Genomic DNA, 18,898 nt, shown 5'->3' with positions numbered 1-18,898 from the left:
GTTTTCCTAAGCTTCCTAAGTTACTTCAATAATGACTATGTTATTATTAACAACAGAGTCTGATGAAACCCACCAGAAATTTATTTCATTAGGTATTCAGAATCTTCTCTCATATTTGCTTTTAAGTAAAACAAAGCCATGCAAACACTAAAAAATGTCATCCAGCTCAAAATTATTGATCTTTTTAGAGAACTTCCTTGAATCTAATCTCCATTCCATTTTCCTTACCATAATTGTTATCCAAAGCCTTGTAATACCAGGAATAAGTTTTTATGTACTGATAATTGTATTGAGTTGAAATGTAGAGGCATTATTAAAAAATGTACCCTGAATTCAGAACCAGATAAGAAGAGAATTCTTATTTACAAATCTATTATCCATCACTTTGAATAGACTGTTATTAATTCATCAAATAAAAAACGTTATAATTTTAAAGCATAATTATATACCACTTTAAAAATAAAAAAACTGCTACCAATCTATAATAATAAAAGCATAGTATGCTAACTAGACCAGACAGCCAAATGACCTTCTGGGCGAAACCAGGGCTGCAAGGGCCAAGGGCAGCCATGGGGAGCGGGCCTAAGCCGGCAGTCAGACATCCCCCCAGGGCTCTCAGACTGTGAGAGGGCGCAGGCCAGGCTGAGGGACCCCCCTAAGTGCATGAATCTTGTGCATTGGGCTTCTAGTCTATAATAATAAAAGCATAATATGCTAATTAGACCAGACGTCCTTCTCGACGAAGCCATGGCAGGCGGGGGCTAAGGCAGCCACCGTGTTGGCGGCGGCTGAGCCCCTTGCACAAATTTCATGCATCAGGCCTCTAGTTAAATTATAATACCCCATCAGTTGTAAGCCATGTTCTGATTTCAAAGATGATAAAATGTGAAAAAAAATGTACAATTTAAAAATTTTGAAATAATTTATCATAATGTGAAACCAAGTTTGACTTTTAGATATAGAAATATTGAATCTCTTCCCCAAAAAATGGAAATTAGTAGTATTAAAAATAACTTCGCATTTATTATCTATATATATATAAAAGCCTAAGTGACTGTTACGACCAGTCAACCAAACGACTGGTCACTATGATGTACACTGATCACCAGGGCACAGACGCTCAATGCAGGAGCTGCCCCCTGGCATTTCCACAGCCAACCTCCCACTGCTGGCCAGCCTCCTGTGGTCCCTCCCGCTAGCTGGCCGGTCCCAATTGGCCCCGATAACCAGCCAGGCCAAGGGATCCCACCCGTGCACGGCACCAGGCCTCTAGTATATTATAAAAATTGATTAGATAACAAATGAGGGAGAATGTTATCTACTATTTGGACTATCAAGTTAATATATAGTAGGATGTGTGTTGATGTAAGTTGTGAAAGCCTATAATAAAGATTTTGACTTAAACTCATCTTTTGAAGATATGAAACCAGTTCTACGTCAGCTAGTGATCGGTATGATTCCTTGCTGGGTCGCTCTGGATCATACAGTTACTTAGAAGAAAGAAAACCTTACAGTAGCAGGCTAGAAAAGGATGACTCAACTGACTTTAAAAAGGTACTTGGGTTATTTAGTTTAATTTAAAATAATCTGTTTGTTAAGATATATATGTTGAGATATTCCTAGAAACTCATAATGAAATCAATATTTTACTCTAATTTTTAGTTTGGAGCAATTGATGGTAAGTAGAATATAAATAGCTGTTCATTTGTTTGTTTTTTAAAGGAAAGGAAAGTGCCCAAGACTTTATTTTACATTTAAGTGTCTCAGACCAGTAACTCTGATACTGTGACTTAGCTGAAAAGAGGCTTTGGGGCAGGGTGTACGTGTGTGTATACAAGCATGTACACACACTTCTTTGTTACTAGGAAGCAGCCAAAGAATGCAACTTTTGCTAGGAGAATATAGTTTTTCCTAGTAAGCCAAAAACTGTGGTAGCTCAACTGCTGTTAATGATTAAGGGGGAAGTAATTAAGAAATAAATGGAAAGTCAATAATCGAGGATTCTGATTGTCACAATTCTTCATATTATGAGCTTGGAATAAACCTGATGAAGTATGTTGGGGAAAAAGAAGGCTTGTAGAATTTGTATATGTTCCCAGGTATTTGGCAGCTGTTTGAATTACCCACTTTCTTACAAGCCAAACCAGAAAGGTTAGTTTTCATTATGAATAAGATTCAGTCACTTTTCTTTTTTTCAGTAAAGAAGTGAACACTGAACTGTGTTACAGGAGTGAACTTCCACTCATGGGCAATGTAGATGGAGATATTGCCCCTGCTTGTGTGGGTATCTTCCATGTATTGGGAGAGACAGACATTACAATCATACTAATGTATGTATACCTTAAAACAAGTATTCTGAAACAGTTTTATAAAGTGTTAACAAAGTTATATAAAGTTTTATACAGTAAGGAAACAGTTTTATAAATGAATCTATAAAGGAAAGTGTCAGTGCCTGACAATGGATTTCCTAAGGAAGTGAAACTGGAGCAAAAGAACAGGAAGATGATTAGTAGTTAACTGGCAAAAATGGGAGAGAAAAAAGTGTTCCAGAGAGAGTGAACTGCAGGCACATAGACCTGATGGTGTAAGGGTACGTGATACATTGAAGTAGTTAAATTTTCATTAGGGCTAGTTAACGGAAGGGATAGTGGTATGAGATTGCAACTAGATGTGTAGGCTGGGACAAAAACCATATGGTGCTTTACAGGCTATTTTAAGGATATCCTTCTACTGAGAACATTGGGATGCCATTAGAGGGTTTTTAATGTATTAAATGGAGGTGTTAATGGAATGGTTGGTATATGAAAATTGAGATTGTCATTTTGAAAAGTTAATTTGCTGCTACATACAAAACAGATTAGATGGAGGTCAGGAGAGTAAGTCTAGCATTAGAATAGTTTAGCTAAGAATATTATCGCCATTTTTCGTGGTAGTAGTAGAGATGAGAGAAAAAGAAGTAGTAAATTCAGGCATTCTGTGAGTATTCAAGATATATTTCACTTGTCTTTTAACTTTAGAAAAAATAATACAAATATAATGATAAATGCAACTGATACTTCTTGCTGTGAGGAATTGAAGAGGGCATGATAGGCAGAAAAGCTCAAAGACCACAAGTAAAAATCACAGTGTCTCCTGAGCTCCAGCTATTACTGTGCAGTTACTGTCCCTCTTTATCAGAAAACTGAATTTCTTTAATGGATACTCAAAAGTCTGACTTTTTAGTGCTTTTATTTTAAATACTAGAGTTAGTTTCTAAGAGTTTATGTAGAACAAATATACCTGTGTAATCAAAACTGTCTGCATTGCAACCACAAAGCATTAAAATATATTTTAATGTATCCTTTAAAACCTCATGTTACCTTAATCTTTCTATACAAGTTTTAATATTGTGAAGTAATCAATAGGAAATGTTACTAAACTATTAGGGCACAAAAGTAATTTCTTCTTCTTCCCTTATTTTTGTAGCTTTATGAACAAATTCTAGCTGAAAATGAAAAGCTGAAAGCACAGCTACATGATACAAACATGGAACTGACAGATCTTAAATTGCAGTTGGAAAAGGCTACCCAGGTTTGAACCTTTTTCCTTCCATTACTCTATAGGCAATGGTTGTGATTTATTCTATCCAAAAGATTACATTGCAGTGTTCTCTAGTGTTCTAAACATAGGTTTGGTTACTGATAATAGCTTATTTATTAGTCAGAAAGAAACAATATAATACAGCTTAATGATCATTTTATCTACCTTTTTTTAAGTGAATTGAAAATCTATAAGTATAGCCTCATAATGGAAAGTCTAAAATTTTTAAGCCTTTTAATACTTATGTAGTACATGAAAGATTTAAGTGCTTATTTCCAGAATACCAAATGTAGCAAGGCATTGAAAGCATCTATACAGAATCTCCTTAAAGCTATAACATTTCCTTATAATAATTTTTATTCATTATAAATATTTTCTATTCAAAAAATGGTGATGTGATATAGTGATACTGGAAGAAGATAATTGTAGTTATAACTCATTTTGCCTTCCTTCTATGCAATAGCCTAGAGGAGAGTATTTTAGACAAGAAAATTGGGATAGCTAAGCAGAGTTAAAAACCTTGTTCATTTTTTCTAAGATGTGTAAGGTCTAGGAATTGTTTCCCAAGCTCTTTCTTGGAACACTAGTCCTGGGAGACAGTAATAGACACATTCCCTTCTCCTCCTCCTGCCCCCACTTCAAAAAAAAAAAAGCTTTGTGATCCAAGAAACTTGGGAAATACTATATATTCTACATCTCAGAGATTTTACAGGGTCTATTTATATGTCAGAGGCTCTAAGGGATCCTGTCATTGTTAAGAAAACAAACTTGTTTAAATTTCACATGGGATTTTTTAGCATAAGCACATTTCTGCAGTACAACTCTTAGAATCCAGGTTGAAAACACTGATTAAAATTCGAAAAATTATACTGCATACTTTCTTTGGCTCTTTTTTACACTCATCTTTTTCATAATTTTTAAAATTAATTTTCTGTGTTGAACTTGTACTTGTTACCACTTTTTATTGTTGCTGTTAGCCATTATTATGTTGTAAAGCAATTGTCTATGCAGAATGCAAGCTGTGCTAAAATTCTAGGGCCCAAGCTAACCTTATGAGGTTATGAAGGCTCTTCAGATTTTATTAATTAATGAGATTTTACTGTAAAGATACACAGAACAAACAAAGCAGACAAACTTTAGACACAAATAAGTATGGTGCTTACTAGAAGTAAATGGCGTCAAATACATGGTGACAGAAGGAGACAAGATTTTGGGTGGTGAGCAATATACATTTGATGTATTATAGAATTGAAATTCATATATGTTATTAACCAATATCAGCCCAATAAATTTAATTTTAATAATGGGAGGGAGCCCAGCTGGTGTGGCTCAGTGAACGTTGACCTATGAACCAGGAGGTCATGGTTCAATTCCCTGTCAGGGCACAAGCCCGAGCTCAATCCCCAGTGTGGGACGTGCAGGTGGCAGCTGATCAATAATTCTCTTTCATCATTGATGCTTCTCTCTCTGAAATCAATAAAAATATATTTTTTTAAATTAAAAAGTAGGGGGGCGGGAAAGATACACAGAGAAGTAAATGAACACATTTCATAGTGACATATCAAAAACTTAGAATGTTATACAAGTTAAAACTTGCTGGCTTATCCTTAAGCTTCATAGTAAACTGGAATGTCATCATTCTTCAGGTTACATTAGTAGCTTAATGAGCCTCTGTACATGAAAATATAACTAGTTTTCTGAAAATAGTTTTAGGTCTAGAGATTTAGTAACTATTATAATATCTACTAAAAATCTTGAAGTTTGGGTGTATTTGATAGTATTTAGCCAATGGACTCTAGAATCCTTGAATCCTGCCTTAGCTCAGCCACCTTCCTCCATATACAGTCTCCAAGAGAGGGAAATAGGTTAACTTACCAGACTGGTTTTTTGTTGTTGTTGTTGTTTTAAATATATTTTATTGATTTTTTACAGAGAGGAAGGGAGAGGGATAGAGAGTTAGAAACATCGATGAGAGAGAAACATCAATCAGCTGCCTCCTGCACACTCCCTACTGGGTATGTGCCCACAACCAAGGTACGTGCCCTTGACTGGAATCCAACCTGGGACCCTTGAGTCCAAATGCCGATGCTGTATCCACTGAGCCAAACTGGTCAGGGCCAGAAACTCGTTTGATAAATTTTGTCAAATGTCAATTCACCACATTTACTAAATCTGATTTTAATATGACATCAAGAATATTTATCAGAAATATTAACAAAAGTTGATGTTTTTAACCTAAGAAATTGGTAAATGAATCATAAAATTGCTAAAAGGTTGTTATATGGAAAAAAATCCCCAATAAAATACTAACTTTCAATCTAAAATTTATTTAATGTCTACTTGATGGCATTGTTCCATCTATTTCTGATTTATTCCAGGTGCTTTTGAATGTAATTTAATTCTTCAATCTTTTAAGCATTCTTAGGATTCATTTCATGTTCTGAACTGGTATATATATTAGCCTTTGTTTTAAATTTCTTGCAATTAAAATATAAATTTAAATTTCAGAAAGAAATAAGGATTAGCTGAAACAGTTTCATCATGATAGAAATTCTGAATTTGATTTATAACAATAAACAACTGAAATGACACACACACCCTGTTTATTTTTCATTACACTTATATCCCTTATATATTTCTTACTTTTCTTGCAGAGACAAGAAAGATATACTGATAGGTCACTATTGGAAATGGAAAAAAGGGTAAGTGTCCATTTTATTGAATACTAGAGGCCTGGTGCATGAAATTCGTGCAAGAGTAGGCCTTCCTTCCCCCAGCTGCCAGCACCGGCTTCCCTCGCAGCCCCTGCTTCATCCTGAAGGCCGCCTGGAAGGACGTTGGACTAATTAGCATATTATGCTTTTATTATTATAGATCATTTTCCCATTTTATTGTTTTGTGTAAGCAACAGTAGTTCTCTTCCCTTTAGTTTTTGTGGATGGTAGTTTTAATGAGTTTAAATTAATACTCTTAAATTTAATTAGAATGTTTTCTAGCTTACCTTCTTTGGGGTGTCTGTGGGGTATCTGTAGGTGTGAAATTGTCTTATTAAGTAAGACTTAATTTGTCATATTATTCTTTTAATTGATTAAAAATATATTGCCTTAATTCTGAAATGTAAGCACACATTATGCTAGTGAATCTGATATTTTTGAGATACCATTTATCTCTTTGATTTTTATAGTAATATACTGAAAACATTGTAATCATGCATACATTTCGTTTAATTCTTTGCAAAATTAAAATACTTTCATTCTTGAAGTAATTTTTTTAAAGCTTCAGTGAGCATCAAATTTTCAAATTCTTTTAAAAGTTAATTTAATAATATTTATTTCATTTTGAGTTTAAGTATTTAAGTAAAATCTTTTAAACAAAAAAATGATTATAAGGAAATTCTTTTGCCATTTTATGTCTTTCTAAATTTTTTATCTGGCTCTAATATATTCACTTTCATTTCACTCTGTTTATTATTTTTATTGCTCAGGGTCATAGGAATAACTCTACAAGTTTAGTCTGAGCAGTTGAAAATGTATAAAAGATCAAAAGTTAAAGGACAAGTGCTCTAAGAGTATCTGTAATGCAAGTGAGTGGTGACTTGTAAGGTTTCAAGCAAAGAAGAAATTACATCCTGGGCATCTATGATCTCTAGATCAAAGAATAAATAATTAGAAGCAGTTGATATAAAAACATTTTCTCTCATTCCATTTTAAAAATAGCCAATTTACCATTCTGACTGAAAAAAAGAGAGAGAGAAATTATACTAAAATACAGAGTCAGAGTCCATAAATAATCTGTTAGTGTCTGTGCCATTTACTAAATTGTATCTTGAAATAACTACTTGTTTTATTATGCTTTCAGTAGTTTTAAAAAATTATGTTCTAGACCATTTTGTTGTTGTTGTTAATCCTTGCCCAAGGATATTTTTCCATTGATTTTTAGAGAAAGTGGAAGGGAGGGGGAAAGACAGGGCAAAAGAAACATCCATGTGAGAGAGACACATCGATTGGTTGCCTCCTGCACACACCCCAACCAGGGCAGGGGATGACCAGAGCAGGGGATTGAGCCTGCCACTGAGGTATATGCCCTTGACTGGAATAGAAACCAGGACCTTTCAGTCTTCAGGCTGATGCTCTAGTGGCCACTGAGCCAAATCAACTAAGGTTATAGACGGTCGTTCTCAACCTGTGGGTCGTGACCCCTTTGGGGGTCGAACAACCCCTTCACAGAGGTCGTCTAAGACCATCAGAAAACACATATATAATTACATATTGTTTTTGTGATTAATCACTATGCTTTAATTATGTTCAATTTGTAACTGAAAATACATCCTGCATATCAGATATTTACATTACAATTCATAACAGTAGCAAAATTACAGTTATGAAGTAGCAACGAAAATAATTTTATGGTTGGGGGTCACCACAACATGAGGAACTGTATTAAAGGGTGCGGCATTAGGAAGGTTGAGAACCACTGTTCTACCCATGGTCGGCAAACTGCGGCTCACGAGCCACATGCGGCTCTTTGGCCCCTTGAGTGTGGCTCTTCCTAAGCCTTAGGAGTACCTTAATTAAGTTACTAACAATGTACCTACCTATGTAGTTTAAGTTTAAAAATTTTGGCTCTCAAAAGAAACTTCAGTCCTTGTACTGTTGATATTTGGCTCTGTTGACTAATGAGTTTGCTGACCACTGTTCTAGACCATTTAAAAAAATTTTGGTGCCCTGGCCAAGTTTAGTTGGTTAGAGCATTGTCCTGTTGCACTAAGGTTGCAGGTTTGATCCCTGGTCAGGGCACATACAGGAGTCAACCAGTGATTACACAAATACATGGAACAACAAATCAATGTTTCTCTCTCTCTCAAATCTGTCAATAAAAAAGTGTGTGTGTGTATGTGTAAACTATTTGTATAACTAATTGCTAAAATTTGAATCACTTATTTTATTAAATTTAATATTCTTTCACAATAGAACTATTATTGAATTTTATATCTAACATGTAGAAATAAAAACCACTCCTCTGTTATCCATATTATGGTTGAGATGAAAAGGCAGATAACTTAATCAAAAATATATCCTTATTACAAAAAATTTAGCAAAAGAAAAAAATAAAATCATCCATCACCCTGTCATGAGAGATAACTGCTATTTTTATGTTTATCCTAAGCTTAGGCACACGATACATATTTTTGTTTTCTGACATTCTCACCTGACCTCTTCTGTCTGTCAAATGCAGATAAGTTACAAAGTAGCTAATTCATTCTCAATTTAACAGACATTGATAGTGATAGTATTAATAATAACTACTAACACTCCTTCAGCACTTTCTTAAGTGCAGATTCTGGGGTAAGCACTTTACATGCATTTTCTCATAACCATATTTTTAATGTTAGTAAGTTTATTTGTCAGACATAAGAAGTTCCTATAACTTTATGGTTGTCAGTTGGGCAACAAGGCAATTTAGTATGGTGTTCTTGTCTTTATCACTAAGTAGTTAAAATCTTGAAGTCACCTAATAAAATTGAGGGTGGTGGGGCAATTACTTATGAGTAGGAGAAAAATATACTATTATGCTATTTCTGGTATTTCAAAAATTAATAAGAAATAAATATGACATATGTCCTAGTATTTTGAGAAGTTCATTGTTTTTTATAAATTTGTCGTAGCTGTATTATTAACTAGGAGAAAGGTCTGTTTATGAAAATAACATGCTGATAATAGAATAACATGGTACTTATCAAACTAATAAGATTTCATCTATTTTTTTAAATTACATACCCTTAAAAACATTAACATTTACAGTAAATGTACTGATTCACTAAATATGAACATTAATTATTAATCTGGGAAAGAATGTCTTGGAAGTAGTTTCGGTATAATTAAAGTAATTTAAATGGTTTGTATCTGAAAGGTGACCGGCAAGAGTCAGTATCTTCTGGGCGGTATGACCTAACCAAAGTTTTATAGCACATTAATTATTGCTGCTTGCTTTTTTGCATAACACCGTAGAATGCTTATTATTTGAGGGAGTATAAAACAGTACACTGCAAAAATGTATGTTGCCTTTGCCCGTCACTCTTTGAAATAAGGTAATGTAAAATAAAATGCTGCAGTTGCTTCTTCATTAGATTCACTGCATTAATGCTACACAGTATCAACTGAATAAGCTTTGAAGTCAATTGGGTAAATAATGGCTAGTAAATAATTTGGGTGGAAGAGATGAACTTCTCTTAAATCCTATGGAAATTTTAAAGTACAGGTATTTTAGGCACGTTTGCTCTTGCTTTTCTGCTTCTAACACTATAGAATAATTGCATCTTTGTGTGAGTTTTTTGTTTTTGTTTTTTTCCTATACAATCCTAAGTCTTCAGTATTGGTTTACTCTATCCTTGCATTTTACGTGAGCTAAAATAGTTTGAAGATGTTATGTAGCATCTTACCAGAAAGTCAAAGCTTTAAAGAAAGAGCTTATAGAAAGTAATGCAAATAATGACTTTCATATTTCTTTCTCAAATATTGGAAAGCTCTTTACACATCACTGGCATCACACCTTTTTCTACACTGCTCCTGATTTGATTTTTGATTCTCAAGTGGCACTATTTCACAATTTAGAAGAGAACGTAAGAATATAATTATTATATACTTAATGTAGTTCTTTTAAATTGACCTAGGAACGAAGAGCTCTAGAAAGAAGAATATCTGAAATGGAAGAAGAGCTCAAAGTAAGTATAAACCATGCTACTTATGAGACATAGTGCTGTTTAGGAACTCAAATTTTACAGTACTGTTATAGGTGTTATGTTCACAGTGATTGTTCTCAAGGCTGTTTATGCAATTTGTGATTTTATCTATATCCAAGCTTCTCTTTCTTCCTAAATCCAGATCATAGGTGGACTAAAAAAGTACTTAACACATATATCTTTTCGTTAATGAATTTTTGTGGAACTTTTGATATTCAGGTACAGAACATATTAGACAATAATGACTATAAGATTTGGGATTCATTATTTGTTCTTCGCATTCACATGCTCTGTTTCTTAGAGAATAAATGGTGGAGATGTTTCAATATAAAAATATTCTCCTTTGAAAATAAAGGGTATTAAAATAGTAGACAAGCAGAGCTATATTTTATCAAATTCTGCATTTCCTATGGAAATAACTATTTGTTTTGTATGTTGGGAGGAACACTCTTTGCAGAAAAAGAAAAAACAGCATAGTTAATTCATTAACTCTTTTTTTAAAAAAATATATTTTATTGATTTATCACAGAGAGGAAGGGAGAGGGATAGAAAATTAGAAACATCGATGAGAGAGGAACACCAATCAGCTGCCTCCCGCACGCCTCCCACTGGGGATGTGCCCGCAACCAAGGTACATGCCCTTGACCGGAATCAAACCTGGGACCCCTCAGTCTGCAGGCCGACGCTCTATCCACTGAGCCAAACCGGTCAGGGCAATTCATTAAGTCTTATCACATTGTCTTGCATAAAATATCTCTTTCACACTATGAATTAGAAACTAATGAATAGGAAGTTGGGCCCATAGAACTAGAATTTCAAGATTTAAGTGTTTTAGTATTAAATTATTTGATTACTTCATAGAACATTATTATTGAGTGCCTTTGTAGACAAATTTTTTGGATTTTATTTGCTTATGTATTTTGTTTGATACGGAATTTTAGGACTACACTGTATATCTTTGCAGAGCTCATGGAATATTTTTTAAGAATTAATTTTTTCTTATATTCATTGTCTGTGATTCTTTATGTTTTTATTGTATTCTTTTCCATTTTCTTATTTTTTATTTTTATTTCTTTATGTTCTGATTCCTGCAGAACCTGCATCAAATAAAGCAAATTCAAACTCTGAGAGAGTTAAATGAACGACTGTTGACTGAGAATAGGGCCTTGACAAGAGTGGTAGCCAAGCGCTCAGGGTTGTGTAGGAAACTGCAGTCTGTGAACCTATAATTTATAGTTTCATCATTTCTTCTTGGTAGAGCCAGGCAGGTGTTTTTGTATTAGTAAGCGTGTCTTGAGTTCACTTTTACAAATTAATGCCATTTTGTCTGGAGCTTATCATATAACCTTAATTATGCATGGCTTCTCAGAATGTTAGAAAGTGTCACTAATTCTATATTTAAACTACAGTAAACTTAGAGAATGATTTTGGAATTTAAGTAAAAGACTTGTCTGCACTTTCACAAAGCTTGTACACATTTTGGCTCTACAAATATTAAATTCTTAACTAGAAAGAAAATGGTACATAATGTAACGTGTTGTACACATAATATATGTTGAAGATGAAAATAAAGCATGCATCATCTGTTTTCCAAAATGTCACTTTCAGTAAGGGCCATCTTAATATTCACTTAGTTCTCTTAATACATAAACTTCATACATAAACTTCAGATTATTGTATTTTATATCCATACATTTTGAACACAGGTAAGAATTGGTTGGGTCCACATAAAATTTAACTTTTCATATAGATTTTGCTTATATTTTGCTAAATATCTTAAGAAGTATGCTTTAATGTCCAAAATATAAGCTGTTTCATTTCCTAGCAAATCTAGCAGAGCACATGTAATTTAAATCATTCTACTTGGTGGAAAATCCATGTCACTTACAATATTTTCACCCTCTCGTTCAGTTTGTCTGCAAAAAGAAAATGGATTTGCTTTATTTTGAGAATGTGAGGGTGTGTTTCTCTGTTTGCTCCAAATAACTGGTTTTTTTATATTTAAGAAAAATTATTAAATTTTTCTATTCTTGAACATTTTTATAAATACAGGCTTACTACTTTTGCTTATATGTAATTTTATTCTATCTCATAATAGTAATAATTGCTTTGTTGTCATTTAATGAGCACCTAGTTTCGGACATTGTACTAGGTACTTAAACTTAGTACCATATACGAATCCTTTAAAGAATTTTAAAAATTTAGAACAAGTCTAACTCCCTCAAATCTTTCCCAAATATGATGATTTTCTTGTGAAATATCTAAGTGTTATGGTTTGAGCTCTGAAGTAAATTGAGCAAAAAGCCTTGGTTTAATACTGACAGGAACTCTTAAAAGGAGCTCCCTTTCAGCTCCATTTTAGCCTAACAAAAACAGGCTTCCTTTTTCCTGGCTGTTCTAATATGGTGTGCTTGTGGGTCATAATATCAAGTGACTTAGTACATTTTAACTGATAACTTTGGGAGAATAAGCTGTTCATTCCATCATTTATTCAACTAATGAGCTTCACAAGTTGGGGGTTGGTGTTTTTTTTACGTCCTGCTATATGTTTTAGCCACTAGGAAAATATATAACTGACAAAGCTTGTTCATGTGTCTTGTGGTGAAAATATAACAGTTATTAAGAATAATATTTTACATTTTTACTGAGGAAAAACTTTTTCTTCATTTTTCCCCTTATAGATGTTACCAGACCTAAAAGCAGACAACCAGAGGCTAAAGGACGAAAATGGGGCCTTGATCAGAGTTATAAGCAAACTTTCCAAATAAAATAAAAAGCAGCAAATAATGGAATTGCACATATTAGTAACCCAGTGGACCATAATTGACAGTCACTGGAAACCTGGAAAGAGTCTTTGGAGACTGTCATTTCTGGATATCCTGCCAAATGCCCTCTTATCTTGGAGTTTTGTTTAAATTTTCTGGGTTTGTTTTTTGTTTTTTTTTCTTGTATCAAGACCATTGTTTCATGTTAATGCAGCTGCTGAGAAGATTTTTTTTAAAGACTGAGAAAACTTGTTTACAGCTCCAGCATATAAGGAAAGTGTTCAAGGCCAGATATGCCTCAGATATTTAACCAGTAAGCCTTAGTTGTACATAAATACTTTTGTGTCAACAAAAACTTGCAGCTCTCACAGAAGACAGTTATTCAACATTTTTGATGTGCCACCGTTTCCAGTTTTTCGATATTTAAATTTTTTTTGCTTTACATCTAAGTTTGGGTTTGTATGTTTTTCCTTGTAATGCTTCATGTGGCAGACTTTTCTATGTTTTCACGGCTTTTTCACTTACAGAAAAGAACACTTGCTCTTCTGAGGTCATTGTCATGTATTAGGCTCATGTATTAGGCGGATGCTGTGTTGTGTCCCACCTGGAACTGAACTGCTTGGTGGAACATTTGCTTTCACTATTTGTGCAATATTGCATTTATTTCTTATATGAATGCTTTAAAGTCAGTTGAGGTTAGGTTCTTTTAAGTCCTGTTTTCTGCCTTCATTGGTCACTTTTTTGTTTGTTTGTTTTTTATTATTGTAGTACAAGATGTTAGATTCTATAATCTTCACATTCATTTTAGCAGGTACTGAGTGATGCTGTATATATAAATAAGTGTATTGTTTTGATTTTTAGAACACCATGGCATGCTTGACTATTTCTTATTTCAAATGTCTGTTAGTGCAAAGTAGGCTACTCCATCATAGTGTTAAAAACTGAATTTGCTAACAATGTGATATAAAGACTTTAAAAGTAACACATTATGTGGAGCCCTATCTTTATAAAAGTTTTCTACTGTAAAGTGCTTTACTCTTATTTTCAGTTTTTGATAGTATTCAACCATAATTAAAGTTGCATAAGATAATTGCTTCACATTTCACATACTGATATTTATCTGAGTGCTGTCTAAAACTGTTGTGCTAGCCAAAGTAATGCTATGAAATCATTTGCAGACTTAACCGTGAGTTAATGTTAAATGCACTGTTATTGCCATGCGAAGAGGCATTGACTTCTATACCATCATGATGTTCAGACCATTTTATACATTTCAGTGGCCTTTAAAAAAAAAAAAGTAAAACCAAGTACATAATGGAGATGGCTTTTATTTGGACAAATAGCTTTTATATTTTCATTAAACCATGCAAAAAATATTACATCTTTCGGGCACATAACTGTCTCCTTAACCACTGAACAGTTCAGCCATTTGAATACATTGTACATTGTAAAGCTTAAAGTAGCTAATTGTAATATTGATTGTATTGTATACTATATCAAATGTGAATTTGTACCCCTTCATTTTAAAAGGTCATTGTGTTCTACTGCCTATTTTAGATTACTTTGGGGTTGGGAAAAGGTGTTTTGGTAAGCAGGATTTCATGTCCTCTCTCTCGATTGGTTTTATGAAGATAGAAGGTTATGCTCTTACTACCAAGCTCAGGATTCTTGATTTTTAAAGGTACAAGGATAGTTGTGGGAATTTTTATTTTTGGTTATATTTGAACTGTATGAATGGTGGGTCTGAATATAGAGAATTTCCATGGTCTTATATGGACGTAAAATATCCAGATAATTGATCAGTTTGAGTGACTGCAACATGTTCTGGTTGCACAACAGTTAGGCATGCTAAGGACTATATTTGTGAAGTTTGGATGCCTGTGAAGAATGATTAAATACATGTTTCTAATATTTTAGTGTTTTGTATTTAGGTTATTTATTCTTTGTATCTAAAACTGAACAGCTACTGTGCTATATTGATTTTATTGGTAGTATTGAGCAGACCTTGTTTCTGCATGAAACTAGTTGCAAAACCCACTATTTTGGAAATAAAAATGTATTTTGACATATACAAATAAAATGAATAAAACTATTTTAAATGTGTGAACTTTTACTGAGACATTTTAAATTTTGTTCTGAGACATTTAAATTCTGCATGGGTATTTTTTCACTAATTGCTTTACTTTGATTCCAATTTGAATAATTTTTGAAATTGTAATATTGTGACAATTTGCATAACATTGTACATGCACATCTGTAAATGCAGTCTTAATTGCCTTGTTTATGCAATCTGTGTACCAATTTGGACAAATGTTTATATATTTTACATAAAGCTGTCTGTATGCAGAATCTGAGAACTAGTTTTTTATGATAAGTGGGTAAAAAATAATGCTAACAATGTTTCAAGGTAGTAGCTTTGTAGCACAATATTTCATTTGCATAAACATTTGGTGGCTTCTAAATTAAACCTGTGCTTTTTCTTAGCTGCAAGCATCGGCTTGAGATACAGATAAAGATAATATTTCATTGAGATGTAAAATATTAGATCATTTTCCAACCTAGATTTATTAACCCCAATCTACTAACACATATAACTAGGTAAGAGGCACTTTCAGTGGGGAACTTTGGTAGAGGATTTATAATAAGCCTGTGTTTAAATCAATACGAGAATTGGACTCTCTTCTTTTTTACTTCCCAGTACTTTCCCTGTGCAATGCTCACAGAATGATAGATTTTACAGTTGTTGTCTGTCCTCCATAAAAAAATAATTCCACATGCCAATACTTCAAAACCAAATGAAAAGCAGCTATAGAACTTTCTAGGAGAGTATTCATATAAAAAAGCAAAGTAGATATTCATTAATCCATTAGGCTGTATTATCTTGCTTCAAGATTTAATCCTGGCTGATTTGAAATAGTCCTGATTCCCAGTGTCAACACTCAGTGCCAAATATTCTTCAAACTAGGATCATGTATTTCTCATCGGATGTAATAGCCTTGTGGGTCGTCCTTCACTTTTTCATATTAGCAGAATACAGAGCAAATCTCATGTTAATTAACTATCCTTTAGTCATATCTTGCTCGTGAAAATCGTTGGTTGCAAAGATGAAAGCTGGCTGATAAGCAATCTTTTCTGTGATGTTCCAAGTTGTGTATGTGTGGTCTTTGTGTACCTTGAATGTGCATGTTCAACAGATAATGTGCATATGAGAGCTGCTGTCGAGAGGATTGGGTATAGAATGAAATATTTATTTTCCTATTTTATTCTATATATAACTAAATTTCTTGACTTACATTTTGGAAAGGTTTTTTGAGTGCTATTTAAACAGAGTGGTCTTTTTCTTAGGCAAGTGGTGTGGAGAGTATCATATTGCTGTCCCATGCCTACAAAGTGACCGGATTACAAAGTAATGAATTCAAAATAAAAACATAGGAGTCAGAAGTTTAAGGTTCTATAATCAGGTCACATAAATAATTCTACCTTATTATAATTTTTTTTTAAATATATGTTATTGATTTTTTACAGTGAGGAAGGGAGAGAGATAGAGAGTTAGAAACATCGATGAGAGAGAAACATCGATCAGCTGCCTCCTGCACATCTCCCACTGGGGATGTGCCCACAACCCAGGTACATGCCCTTGACCGGAATCGAACCTGGGACCTTTCAGTCCGCAGGCCGACGCTCTATCCACCGAGCCAAACCGGTTTCGGCTACCTTATTATAATTTTATTAGGTGTAAGGTTTTTTGAGCTAAGTTATCCAAGATTTTTACTGCTTACATTTTAGTAAACATCTAGGTCACAAAAATTTACTACATTTTCATTTTTAAAGGCTGAAGAGAAAGAAGGGGGAATATTTTGAAGAAATGAACAATATAAGTAGATTCTGCCGAGTAACCCAGGGTAGTAGGGTTTGTATTTTGTCCTTGTGGGTCTGTACTTTGTAGAACTGAGAGAATGGGAATAGAAAAGAAAGATTTACTTTCCCTTCCTTACACTCAATTTTTCTTGAAGATTTGTTCGGATACAAGTCCATTTCAGTAGTCTACCTTATTTGATCCTTAAAACAGATTGGATAAAGTCTATCTTCATTTTATATGTGAGAAAGCTAAGATTTATAGATTATTAACTGTTCAACATTCCAAGCCTCATACAGAATAGAGCTCTTAACCCAATTTAGTGTTGGTTATTGTTTATTGCCAGTTCTTAATCGAGGACTTTTCCCACGGTGTCGGTATGATGGTTTATTTGCATGAAATTGCATAATCACCTATGAGTCTATATTTTAGGCTTAAAATACTTGGTTGTCCTTGGGAAATGTGTTCCTTGGTGTGTGTTTTTTCCCTCTAATACGCCATCCTCACCCCCACATCTAGTTAGGGCCCACTGTTACTAAACCACTTGCTCTTTAATGGGACTTAAATATTAATGTCTTATTGCCCAAGGAGCCAGTTGTCTCCCTGGTATAAATTCTAACTATACCCGACAGACCATTATAAGTTTGTAAAAGATTTTCACATACCAATATGCAAAAGAACTTCTTTTGCATTCTTCAAAAACAGATTTTTAAAAATTGATCAGAGCTTAATTCCCAAGAATCTTTTATTCCCAAGTAACATTAATATGCTGTGGTTTAGCAGCAAGTTTTTCTCCAAGGAAAAAATGTGGGATACCAATGTATAAAACAGATAAATGTGTATTTTATATTACCCATAGAGTTGACCCCACCCCAAAAGAAAGTACTCAAAATAGGCCTCTATAAGACAGCATGACCCCCTCATTTGTTACTGTATGGGTTTTAGAGTACTGCTGAGTAGATGCACCTTATCTGCACTTGCTGTTATAATAAATGTGCTAAGCCAGTGTTTTGGTACTACACTATTTTATATGAGTGAATATGTTCTGCCCTAAAGAATATCAAACACAGGTATAGGGCAGGAAAAGCTCCACACAAAAATAAGGTCACTTGGCAGTATAAGTAGACCATAAGTGCTCTCTAGTGTTTTGCAGTTGTGCATGTGTCTAAGTATTGTTTTTATAACTTTTTAAGAGCATTTTAGCACACAATTTGAATCAGACTTTTGTAAAGGGGTCCATAGAGCTAAGATTTAGGGTACCGATTTTTAAACACTTGACATGGTGGAAAAAGCTTTGGATTCAGGTGTAGATGTAAATCTCAGCTTTACTAGCTGATAACTAGTAATTCCAAACAATCTTGTGGTATTAAAAAATGTAATAGTATTGCCCTGGCTGGTATGGCCCAGTGGTTGCAGTGTTGTCTGCATGGGCGGATCGCAGGTTCGATTCCTGGTAAGGGTACGTACCCAGGTTCTGGGTTTGGTCCCCAGGGCACATGTGGGAGACAACCTATCAATGTTTCTCACATCAACATTTTTCTTTCTCCCTTTCGCTCTAGAATCAACATATCCTTGGGTAAGGATTAATTAAAACATATCCGTGGGTAAGGATTAATTAAAAGAAAATGTTAATAGTATTATTTTGTCTTAGAACAAGCATGTCAAACTCAAAGGCTAGCACAGGCCAAATAAACAAGGTTTAAGTTTATGTGGGCCGCAAAAAAACAAAATCTTCAATTTTCATAGAAACAGGTTTATTTCGATAGAGACATGCTGAATACAGGGGGCTGAAATAAATGAGTAATTGTTAACATAAAATAATAGAACATTTTAATAAAAATATTTTTTTCTTGAACATTAACTTACCAGACACTGGATAACTGCACAAATTAATAAGTGTAATGCAAATAAACCTATTTCTTGTTCTCCAAAAGCGAAATATTTCCTGTTGCGAATACC

General features: G+C 33.8%; 1 protein-coding gene across 9 annotated transcripts in view; it reads left to right on the top strand.

Moving 5' to 3' along the window:
* The window catches only part of PPP1R12A (protein phosphatase 1 regulatory subunit 12A), a 142,782-nt gene extending 127,353 nt beyond the window's left edge, over positions 1-15,429 (top strand). For 4 of the 9 annotated variants that reach the window (XM_006774709.2, XM_006774706.2, XM_015571118.1 and 1 more), the window contains 5 exons: positions 1,419-1,554; positions 3,466-3,570; positions 6,234-6,281; positions 10,250-10,300; positions 13,000-15,429. In XM_006774709.2, the coding sequence (XP_006774772.1) occupies positions 1,419-1,554; positions 3,466-3,570; positions 6,234-6,281; positions 10,250-10,300; positions 13,000-13,086 (427 nt within the window). In that variant the 3' untranslated portion in view covers positions 13,087-15,429. The other 5 variants (XM_006774707.2, XR_001515724.1, XR_001515725.1 and 2 more) reach the window with 5 other exon arrangements.
* Positions 15,430-18,898: the final 3,469 nt, after the last annotated feature.

Source organism: Myotis davidii, unplaced genomic scaffold (assembly GCF_000327345.1).
Source record: "Myotis davidii unplaced genomic scaffold, ASM32734v1 scaffold26, whole genome shotgun sequence".
Lineage (NCBI taxonomy): Eukaryota > Metazoa > Chordata > Mammalia > Chiroptera > Vespertilionidae > Myotis > Myotis davidii.
This window is presented reverse-complemented; position numbering and strand designations above follow the sequence as displayed.